This window comes from Podarcis vaucheri, assembly GCF_965113315.1.
Source record: "Podarcis vaucheri genome assembly, chromosome: 8".
NCBI classification, from domain to species: domain Eukaryota; kingdom Metazoa; phylum Chordata; class Lepidosauria; order Squamata; family Lacertidae; genus Podarcis; species Podarcis vaucheri.
This window is the reverse complement of record NC_138766.1, coordinates 74,166,507-74,178,659: the sequence shown is the minus strand read 5'-3', so window position 1 is coordinate 74,178,659 and position 12,153 is coordinate 74,166,507. Positions and strand designations below refer to the sequence as shown.

The 12,153-nt window shown below is 41.2% G+C and overlaps 1 protein-coding gene across 2 annotated transcripts in view; it reads left to right on the top strand.

Annotated features, from left to right (window-relative positions):
- Window positions 1-12,153, top strand: part of RSPO2 (R-spondin 2) — a 113,552-nt gene that overhangs the window by 60,222 nt on the left and 41,177 nt on the right. For both annotated transcript variants that reach the window (XM_082235931.1, XM_082235932.1), the window contains exon 3: window positions 5,210-5,398. In XM_082235931.1, coding sequence (XP_082092057.1) covers window positions 5,210-5,398 — 189 coding nt within the window. The remainder of the gene's footprint in view (window positions 1-5,209; window positions 5,399-12,153) is intronic.

The window sequence follows — 12,153 nt, the reverse complement described above, 5'->3', positions numbered from 1 at the left end:
TCCTGCATAAAAATCAAGAAGATCTACAGAAAGGAACTGTAGACCCAATTGCTGAGCAAAGGAGTGTATTAGATATCTTGAACCTCTCATTTGGACAGAACCTTCCACCACCAACAGAGGAGGAACAACAATTGGGAGCAGTTGGAGGAATACCAGAAAAATAACAAGATGGCCCTGCAATTTCTTAGCTGGAATTGTAATGGGATGAACATGCCTTTGAAGAGACGACAAGTATTCCACATTTTGTACAGAGAACAATTGGACGTGATTTGTTTACAGGAAACTCACATAACCAGAGCCCACAGGAGACTGCTTATGAATAAAAAATTGGGACAAGAATTTATCTCGTCAGACAAAGTGAAAAAAAGAGGAGTTGTGATTTATGTAAAAGAGAAGTGGGCCCCAAAAATGATTTTTAAAGATGAAGAAGGAAGATACTTAGCGGTGGAGATTCAAGCACAAGGAGAAAAATTTTTGATAATTGGGATTTATGCACCAAATGAAGGTAAAGCAGAATTCTTCAAAAAACTTCATGAAACCCTGATGGACTATTTGGAATATAACATGATAATTATGGGAGATATGAATGGTGTAGTTTCTACAAACATGGACAAGACACAAAGATTGATACTCACTAAAGAAGGGAGACTCCCGAAGACTTTTTTTGAAATGACTGAAAATATGGACTTAATAGACATTTGGAGAACAAGGAACCCTCTTGAAAGAGAGGGAACCTTTTTCTCCCAAGCAAAGATGACCTGGACCAGAATCGACCAAATCTGGATTACTAGTGGAATGGCTCCAAAGATTAAGAAGGTAGAAATCTGCCCAAAAACCTGCTCCGACCATAACGCCGTGAAGATGGAAATGAAACTTACAACAACTGGTCAGTTTAGATGGAGAATGAATGACACCCTGTTTCGAGATAGAGAGTTCCACTTGAAGGCCCAAAAAACTTTAAAGGATTATTTTGAAATCAATCTAAGGGGCGATGTGGAAAGAAGAGTGATCTGGGACGCAAGTAAAGCTGTGATGCGAGGGTTTTTGATTCAACAAAACTCAATAAAGAAGAGAAAGCAGAAGGAGAAAAGAGAAAAAATTTTGGAAAAGATAAAAGAAGGAGAGAAAAAATTAAGGTCAAAACCAAAGTCCCAGGAGATTTTGAGGGAGATTAAATTGTATCAAACACAATATATGGAATTGATGAACCAAGAGATAGAGTGGAAAATAAAGCAAATGAGACAAAAGACATTTGAGTCGGCAGATAAATGTGGCAAACTTTTGGCATGGCAACTCAAAAAAAGACAGAAATTAAATACAGTTTCAAGTTTGGAAGTGGATGGAAGGACCATATCTAAACCAAATGAGATAAGAAACTGTTTTGTGAGTTATTTCAAAAAACTTTATTCCCAAGGATTACAAAATGAAGAAGACATAGATAAATTCCTTAATAAACATGGATTACAAAAAATCTCTCCTCAAAGTAAGGTGGATCTAAACCAGAGAATAACAGAACAAGAGATAGAGGGTGCCATTCAGGACATGCAATTGGGCAAATCTCCAGGGCCAGATGGACTGACTTCCAGATATTACAAATCGTTAAAGGAATGGTTGATACAACCGCTAAAGGATGTCTGTAATGAGATCTTAGAGGGAAAAAAGGCACCTGAATCGTGGAAAGAAGCATATATTTCACTCATACCAAAGACAGAGACTGAAAAGACTCAATTGAAGAACTACCGCCCAATCTCGTTACTCAATGTGGATTACAAAATTTTTGCAGACATTTTAGCAAAAAGATTTAAAAGAGTATTGATGGAAAAGATTCATAGAGACCAAGCAGGCTTTCTCCCAAAGAGACACCTCTCAGACAATGTTAGGAATATAATAGACATTTTGGAAAAGTTAGAGGTGAATATAAATACTAAAGCAGTTTTGATATTTGTGGATGCGGAGAAAGCCTTTGACAACATTTCTTGGAGTTTTATGAAAAAGAACCTTCATGGGATGGGGGTAGGACAAGGTTTTGAGAATGGTATAGGTGCAATATATTCCGAACAAAAAGCTAAGTTGATTGTAAACAATGTAATAACTGAGGAACTTAAGATAGAAAAAGGAACACGACAGGGGTGCCCAATTTCCCCATTGCTTTTTATTTCGGTCCTGGAGGTGTTGCTGAACATGATTAGAGAGGACCAGCAAGTTAAAGGTGTACAGGTCGGAGCAAAACATTACAAGTTAAGGGCTTTCGCAGATGACTTAGTTCTGACTTTACAAGAGCCATACACTAGCACGAAAAAGGTGTTGGAGATAATTCAACAATTTGGCCAGGTAGCTGGATTTAAATTGAATAAACAAAAAACTAAAGTCTTAGGGAAAAACCTGACAGATATAGAGAAGAATAAGTTTCAAGAAGAGACGGGTTTGATGGTGGTTAAGAAGGTGAAATACCTAGGGGTTAATTTAACATCTAAAAATTTGAATTTATATAAGGACAATTATGAAAAATGTTGGTTAGAAATTAAAAAAGACTTAGAAATATGGTCAAATTTGAGATTATCAATGTTAGGCCGAATTGCAGTAATTAAGATGAATGTATTGCCTAGAATGTTATTTTTGTTTCAAACTTTGCAGATTATTGACAAGATGGACTGTTTCAAGAGGTGGCAGAAAGATATTGCGAAATTCGTCTGGCAGGGCAAAAAGCCCAGAATAAAATATAAAATATTAACAGATGCAAGAGAAAGAGGGGGATTTGCCCTGCCGGACTTAAAATTGTACTATGAGGCAGCAGCATTCTGCTGGCTGAAAGAGTGGATGCTCCTCGAGAATACAGATATCTTGGACTTAGAAGGTTTCAATAACGCATTCGGTTGGCATGCATATTTATGGTATGACAAAATCAAAGTGCATAGTGCCTTTAAAAATCACATTGTAAGGAAAGCGTTGTTCAATGTTTGGATGAGATATAAAGACCTGTTGGAAAACAAAACCCCTAGATGGTTGTCACCCTTAGAGGCGAAGGCCCATAAGAAAGTTAATATGGAGGTCGGATGGCCAAAGTATTGTGAGATTTTAGAACAGGATGGAGAGAAACTGAAATTAAAGAGCCATGAAAAACTAAAACCCAAAGTACAAGATTGGCTCCACTATTATCAAATAATGGAGGTTTTTAAACAAGACAGGAAAATTGGCTTCCAGGTGGAAAAATCAAAACTCGAGACAGAACTGTTAGAACCCAATACTAAGAATTTGTCAAGAATGTATAACTTGCTGTTGAAATGGAACACACAAGATGAAATAGTTAAATCAGCTATGATTAAGTGGGAACAGGACATTGGTCATAATATTATGTCTGCTGACTGGGAAAGGTTGTGGAACACCGGAATTAAATTTACGGCATGTAGTGCCTTAAAGGAAAATGTGATGAAAATGGTATACAGGTGGTACATGACCCCAGTTAAGCTAGCAAAAATTTACCATTTGCCTGACAATAAATGCTGGAAATGTAAGGAAACTGAAGGTACTTTTTATCATCTTTGGTGGACATGCCCGAAGATTAAGGTCTTCTGGGAGATGATATATAATGAAATGAAAAAGGTATTTAAATATACCTTTCTTAAGAAAGCAGAGGCCTTTCTCTTGGGCATTGTCGGCCAATTGGTGCAAAAAAAGGATAGAACATTCTTTATGTACGCAACAACAGCAGCAAGAATATTGATCGCAAAGTATTGGAAGACACAAGATCTACCCACCGTGGAAGAATGGCAGATGAAAGTGATTGACTATATGACATTGGCGGAAATGACGAGCAGAATTCGAGACCAGGGAAAGGAGACTGCGGAAGAAGATTGGAAGAAATTCAAGATTTATCTTAAGGACTACTATAAACTTGATGAAGCTTAGAATGTCGAGATTCTATAGAGAGAAAGGGCTGCAGTAATATAAGATTAGAATAAGAAAGGACTATGATGAATTAGAGTTGGAAAAAACATTTATAAGTTGCTATAAAATTTGGACATGAGGATGCAGAAAGGGGAGGTATGGGGAAGTCCGAGGAAAGAAGTTTATGAAATGACATTAAGAAATTATACTTGTTTGTTTGTTTGTTTTCTTTTTTGTGTTTGTCTGTTATAAAAACTTTTGTAAAACTAATAAAAAATATTATAAAAAAAAAAATAGAAGTGAAATTGGTGGTAGGAAACTCTCAAAAACAAGATCTAAACTGGCATGTTTATGGCCCAGAAACATAGTTGGAAAGTCATAGTCCTTTGCTGCTCTTAGCCCCCCAGCAACTGGTATTTAGTGGCAATCTGCCTTTGGTTATGGAAGTTCCATATTGCCATCATGACTAATAGCCATTGATAGACCTGGCCTACAGGAATTCGTCTGCTTCCATGTGGAGCCACTTTCAGGTTCCATTTTTTGCTTGTTTTCCTTCTGAATACGTAACAGTGGGTTGGATCCAGACTTAAGTTCCGCCCCATTGAAATCAATGAGGAATGCTAGTTTCACAGGTGTAGATTTTTATTTTTGGCCATCTTCTAACTAGAAAAGAACAGTTAATATATTTTTTTTTTAAATTACACATTCTTTTAAAAATATCACAAATGGAAAGAATGTTCTCTTAGTTTCAATTTTCAAATTAAATCCACTGTCCACTAGCACAAGAGTGTATGGTGGAGTTTAAAACTTGTGCTTTCCTGTGCTCAGCAACATTCTGCAAGTGCAACAAGAGATTAATTTAGTGCTACACCATATTATGACAGATTAACTGACCTCAAATTTAGACTGCAGATGCAGCCGTGGGGGAAAAGATAGGCTTATGCTGAAGTAAAAACCACTTTCCTCCTTTGAACCCAATCTTTATTGTTGCTGCTCCCATTTGTACACAGGAAGCACACCACTGTCCACTGACTTTGCTTAAGTTGCTCTCCAACTTCATTTAGTATTATGCACATATAGTAATAATTTTTGGCTTGTTAAACTATACCACATGGCGTGGGGGGGGGGAGTGAATGGAGCTTTCACTTCCAAAGCAAATTAGAAGTGCCTACTTCGCTATTATGTCTGCTGAAGTTCCCTGCCCTCTCCTTCAGTTGTTGTTTTTCCTCTATGCAGGCTTTTAAAGGGAAGATAAATATTGCCACATGCTTATTTTTGGGTTCTAATACTGTTGTTGTCGTCGTCTTCTTTTTTAATTCCACAGCCAACTATGGACCAAATCCAATTTGCAAAGGCTGTTTGTCTTGCTCAAAGGACAATGGATGCATCAGATGTCAGCATAAGTTGTTCTTCTTTCTCCGAAGGGAAGGAATGAGGCAATATGGGGAATGCTTGAATTCCTGCCCGCCAGGGTACTACGGTCTGCGAGCCCCAGACATGAACAGATGTTCAAGTAAGTTTCCTTTCATGTTTCTTTTTTAAAAATCTGTAATTTCAAAACTAAGTTATTGGTGAGGGTGGAGGACATAAGACGATACTTTTGTAGACAACTCCAATACATTGTAGGCATTCCTTCCTAAAAGAATCTCCACTTGTCTGGTCGCTGTGTTTTGGACACCTCTAAAGATTTGTTGTTGTTTAGTCATGTCCGACTCTTCGCGACCCTATGGACCAGAGCACGCCAGGCACTCATTTTACATGATGGTTCCTGAGATCAAGGAACAGTTTTTCATCTAGTGTTTGGATACTATCAGATGCTATTTTGAATCAAGTTGGTAGATTGAATCTTTCAAAACTGTCCTGTCTTGAACCACTGATGTCAAAAGTGCATTGGTTCCTCTCCCATTTCTTAGAATTCCCAAGCAATTCCAAGTGCAAGCCTCAATCATCTGTAAATTTATTATCCATTGGAACTTCTTTCTTCCCTTAGGTCCCTTCCAATGTTGTTGGACTACAACTCCCATCATCCTTGACCACTGGCCATGCTGTCTGGGGCTGATGGGAATTGGAGTCCAGCAACACTGATGGCCACAGGTTCCCTGCTGATGGGGGGGGGAGGTAATTATCTGAAACAAACCTCTTGCTTGGTACACTTACAATTGTTTGTAAGTGTTCATACAGTAGTACCTTTGGTTACGTACTTAATTCGTTCCAGAGGTCCGTTCTTAACCTGAAACTGTTCTTAACCTGAAGCACCACTTTAGCTAATGGGGCCTCCCACTGCCGCCGCGCCACGCGATTTCTGTTCTCATCCTGAAGCAAACTTCTTAACCTGAGGTAATATTTCTGGCCTAGCGGAGTCTGTAACCTGTAGCGTATGTAACCTGAAGCGTATGTAACCCGAGGTACCACTGTATATTTTTGAGGTCAGAATCTGTTCTTCCCAGTGCTTTTGTTCATTTTTGACTCAATAAAATCACCATTTTATAGTTCAATTTGGGAAAAATAAATACAGTAAATGGACAAAAGTACAAAGATTCACAAAATGTTTAGGGGTATGCGTCCCCCCAGGAAAAAACACCACTGGTTCTCCCCATCTCTCTAAGCAGGAGAGATACACCTGCTATCTGTTCTGTGCATTGAGCTCTGATGTTGGGCAACTCCTGTTTAATTTCAATGGGAGCTTGCACTGTTTTGTGTTCTGAACTCATGATTTATGTTACCGTTTTATTTATCTTGGTTCTGGTGCTGAGTATGCGCTCATTTTTTGAAATGTCACTTTGACATGATGAATTAAATTCTCTTTCTGGAACTTCTTGCTTAACTTGAAATGCCCTTTTGTTGCTTCCAAGATAGTCCTGCAGTTCTCCACAATTCCCCGTGCGCGTCAGTGGGACTTGAACTCGGGTAATTTTGTTCATGACTCTGAAGTAAATCCAGTTGTGTCCAGCGGGCCGTATGTGTACTTGTAAGTGTACTTATTATTGCAACCTAGCTCCAGTCCTTTTTCTTTGGTGTGAAAGTTTCCAGGTAAAGCTCTGCCTAGTTTCATTCACTTTATGATAACTTCTCACAAAACTATTGAAATTCTTGGAAGTTTTCATGTTTTGATTTCAGAGCACAAAGTAGTGCTCACCAGCAGAATAAGTTTGGATACAAGTTTCCCTAAGTTGTGTGCACAGACCAATGCTGGCTATGCCACAGTTTAACATTATGTGCAAACAAACCCTTTATGTCTATGAAACTGCCTTTGGATAAATGTACTGGAGAAGAACTTCTCTTGAAATCTCAGGGTACGAGACTGCTTGGATTTGTATATAGTAGTACCTCGGGTTACAGATGCTTCAGGTTACAGATGCTTCAGGTTGCAGACTCCACTAACCCAGAAATAGTAGCTTGGGTTAAGAACTTTGCTTCAGGATGAGAACAGAAATCGTGCAGCAGTGGTGCGGTGGCAGCAGGAGGCCCCATTAACTAAAGTGGTGCTTCAGGTTAAGAACAGTTTCAGGTTAAGAATGGACCTCCAGAACGAATTAAGTACTTAACCTGAGGTACTGCTGTACTCATAAATCTTGCCATCATGTTTGAGACATGGGAGTGAAATGCATGACTCCATTCAGGTGTGTCTTACTCAGAGTATACTCAGTGAAACTAATAAGCATGATCAAAGTAGGTCCATTAATTTCAATGTGTCTGCTCTGAGTAAAACATAGTTAAGTACCACCCTATATTTATTTTTAGGAATTGTACTGATTGTTTTGTCTTTTAAATGCAAATAATGTGACCTAGTACAATAACAGCAACATTATGCTTTGTATTATTAATGAAGCAATAATACACTTCAATATTTCTCTGTGTTTTCCTGTTTCATCCCTAAATCTAATATAATCAGTAGTATAGTGTAATTAAACCATGCATCCTAAGAAAAAAATGAATGAATTTTAATTCTCACATTAAGCTTTTGTCTGTTTCCTCCTGAATATTCCATATTTTGGAGCAACCCTGCCAGATGGCCGGGGTATAAATAAAATCATCATCATCATCTGATTTGTTATACTCATTTTCCCCCTTCATTCCAGCTGTCTCAGCCCTCAAGTTCCTTTCTGTCTTTAAGCCAGTGGTGGCCAAACTTGGCCCTCCAGCTGTTTTTGGACTACAACTTCCATCATCCCTAGCTAACAGGACCAGCGGTCAGGGATGATGGGAATTGTAGTCCCAAAACAGCTGGAGGGCCAAGTTTGGCCACCACTGCTTTAAGCAGTAATGAAAGATCTGACAGTAGATGAGTCAGGATATACTGAAGCATAGTAATGTACTGTGTTGAACCCTTGACCTGTAATCCTATTTGCTGTTTGTGTCACCTGACTCCTGTTGAGCAACAGCTGCAATATTGGTGCCCCGGCTATCTGCAGCAGTGGCATTGGGGCTTGTATGAGTCTCTGCTGTGAGCTGCCCCCCAGTCAATGAAGGTTGGGGGGACCTTTGAAGATGGGAAGGAGTTAACCATGCTTTCCTGATTTAGCTAGTTCAGTGGTGGACCTCCAGATGTTGTTGGACTTTAGTTTGCATCATCCACGACCATTGGATGAGGCTGATGTGAGCTGGAGTCTTGAGGGCCACAGATTCTCTCAATCTGGTCAGTGCAGGTGATGTGATTCTCTTCACTTTCACTGCGCTGTGTGTTGGATGAGATCACCCAGTTACTGTCTCTTTCTTGCAAAGTACTTCTGGCAAATGCGTCTCTAGCTTCTTCTTAAAAGTTGTGTTGGTGGGGAGGAGTCAAAGCTCAGTGGTAGGACATGCAAGTGGGATTTATCCCTCAGTGTTGCATTGTGTTCTCACTTCCAAACAGGAATGATCCTGTTCAGGGCTCCAGCCATGTCCTCCTCTAGGACACTCTAGCTTGTAAGAGGGTCATGCAAGGCTCAGTATTCTGGTTTTCTTTTCCACTTGCTAATTTCCACTTTGCATTTCATTGCTACTTAGCATGAACATGAGCTTTAGCAAGCTCTGGCACAGCTGGGAGATAGAAGGTTCTGCTTTCGTTTTAGATTAAGCGCTATTTAAAAAGTCAGCTGAACCGTAAACAGTGATTGACCTTAACTATGATTAATGGCTGGCTTCATAAACCATGGCTTGAAGTTGGTTGGATTTTACTAACCACAGTTAAGATCAACCACAGTTTGTATGGATTCAGATAGTATGGCAAGCAATCAAAACCTGTGGAAGCTTCCAAAAGTGTCCTTATGGTCACCAGCATATGAGCCACTGCAGCTCATTCACAAACACTTAACTATGGTTTAATATTATGTGCCCAAACCAGCTCACCATCTTGCCTTTTTAGCTCTGATATCGGTGGCCCTGTTTTTGCTGTGTGTTGCTGTGTTATCCAATATGATCCTGCAAGTTATTAAGACCCTGCCCTACTATCTTTCATACATTTTCAAAATACACAAATAAATATGAAATTCTTCTTCCCTGATGTTGGATGCCCTTTCTGACTCCGAACATTTTTTTGTCTGTTGCTCTGACATTGTTTTTGCAGTTTAAAAATAGCTTTGGCTGCATTCAAAATCCCTACTGGTTTTTACAGAAGGGGGTCTTAGGCGAGTTTGGTGTAAAACGCTTGCACTCTGAATATCTTTGAGCAGAAGAAGTCTTCAACCTTTTCTTATTTCTGGAACATTTTTGCATTTGCAATAGAAAAGCGCTTGAACCTGTGTATCTTAGGGAAAATGTTAACATGGATTGAAAAGTGCCACTCTTGCCAAACACAACACTGTGAATGCCATGCAGCTCAACGCAGCAGCTCTAAAGTTATGAAAAAAGGTGCATTTTCAAATCTAATTTTCTTCACTAGCTATGAGCTAGGCATCTCAAATTTGCAAGACTGTTTAGAGTTGTTTTTTTCCTGGTTACAGTGTGCCATGTAATTTCATGTCTAAAGTTGCATACATGGATTTATTTATTTATTTTTGCCAGATGGAAGAAAACTAATCACCCTCTAAAGTAGGCGTAGCCAGTGTGCTACCCACCAGCTCCTCCTCATCCCTGATTGTTGTCCATGCTGGCTAGGCCTGAAGGGAGTTGGAGTCTAGTAATATATGAAGGGCATCACATGGTCTCCAAGGCAACAGGAATTCTTCGGGTTTTGGTCCGCGTGTCACAGGAGGTTTGAACCAACACTATGGCAGGTCTGATGGAGAGGGGCTCTTTCTTGGACATAGTAAAATGCAGGGCTGGCTCAGGGCGTTTTGCTGCCTGAGGCAAAGGAAAAGATGGCACCGTCTCCCAAGGCGCATACAAAAGCCAATTTGACCGGTAGTTGACTCTTGCCACAATGCTGGTGAAAGGACAGTGTTGTCCACTGTACTTGAGGCCAGCAAGCTAGTGTAGGGGCTGTAGGGTGGACCCCATGGTGTTCACAGCTCTGTCCATTCCCCACACCTCAGCATTCACCACCTGAGGCAGCAGCCTCACTCTGCCTCATCGTAGGGCTGTCCCCGGTCAAAAGTTATTTCAGTCCATACCTCAGACATGTCATGGGGATACATAAGATACTTAAGGAGTGGCAACCTGGCAACTTCTATCAACCTGACAACTTCCATGCCTATGTGTGTGTGTTTTTAACACATACTGATTGTTCTAGCAAGTATGGTTGTTGCAGGTGACCTGGAACAACTCCAGGCATGCCTGATGGATGTGGACCATTTGGACCGCTTCCAACTGAGATTCAGGCCTCATTGTTGGACTGAAAACTATCTTGGTTGTGCTGCTCAAAGATCTCCAGTGGGCTAGGGGCAAGGGTGAAAGCTGTTTCCTAGTTTTGCTGGATCTCTCAGAGGCCTTTGATACCATTGACCATGACATTCTTCTAGACCGTCTAGAGGGGGGCACTGTTATGCAGTGGTTCCGCTCCTTCCTCCTGGGCCGTGTCCAGAAAATGGTGTGTGTGGGGGGGGGTGAGTGCTCGGCCCCCTGGGCTCTCACTTGTGGGGTGCCTCAGGCCTCTGTCCTCTCCCCATGTTTTTTAACATCTACATGAAGTCGCTAGGAGATCATCAGGGGGTTTAGGCTGGAAAATGTCCTTCAAATCAGAACCAGTGAGGGGGGTCAAGGTCCTGTGTGAGTGGAGGCGGTTGGCAGATGGATGGCGGGTAACAGATTGAGGTTGAGTCCTGACAAAACAGAAGTACTGTTCTTGGGGGACAGGGGCCGTGTGTGTGTGAGAGAGAGAGACTCCCTGGTCCTGAACGAGGTAACCGTGCCCCTGAAAGATCAGGTACACAACCTGGGAGTCAATTTGGACTCCTTCCTCCTGGGCTGTGGAGGTGCAGGTCTATTCTGTGTCCAGGGCAGCTCTCTACCAGCTCCATCTGGTACTCAGACCCTACCTGCCCACAGACTGTTTCACCAGAATGGTGCATGCTCTGGTTATCTCCCGCTTGGACTACTGCAATTTGCTCTAGGTGGGGCTACCTTTGAAGGTGACCCAAAAACTACAACTAATCCAGAATGTGACAGCTAGACTAGTGACTGGAAGTGGCCGCCATATCTTAAGGATCTTCACTGGCTCCTAGTAGGTTACTGAGCACAATTCAAAGTGTCGGTGCTGACTTTTAAAGCCCAAAATGGCCTTGGCCCAGTATACCTGAAGGAGCACCCCCATTGCTCAGCCCAGACACTGAGGTTGTCCTCTGAGGGTCTTCTGCTGGTTCCCTCACTGCGAGAAGTGAAGTTACAGGGAACCAGACAGAGGGCCTTCTTAGCAGTGGTGCCCTCCCTGAGGAATGCCCTCCCTTCAGATGTCAAGAAAATAAAGAAGTACACAACTTTTAGAAGACATCTGAAGGCAGCCCTGTTTTGGGAGGTTTTTTTAAACACTTGATGTTTTATGTTTTTAGATATGCTGTAAGCCGCCTAGAGTGGCTGGACAAACCCAGCCAGATGTGCGGGATATAAATAATAAAAATATTATGATTATGATTCAGGCTTTGGTCTCCTTTGCAGTGGTTCCATTTCCTCTTTATCCCTCCTTCACCTGTGGTGAAGTAGTATGCAGGGAGCCAGACCTTCTGTGGGTTGTGAGCAAATCTTTTTACCAGGCCTAGATGTGTGTGGTTTTAGTGGTCCTGCCAAACCTGGTTGTTCCATGGAGAACAGTAGAGAATAGCAGTGGAGGCTTCTTCATTTGGGTAAATGCCTGCCTTCTTGCTTGCAGCCAATCCACTGCCTGTACAGTTTCCTCCTCTTGAAGTGTTTTCCCAC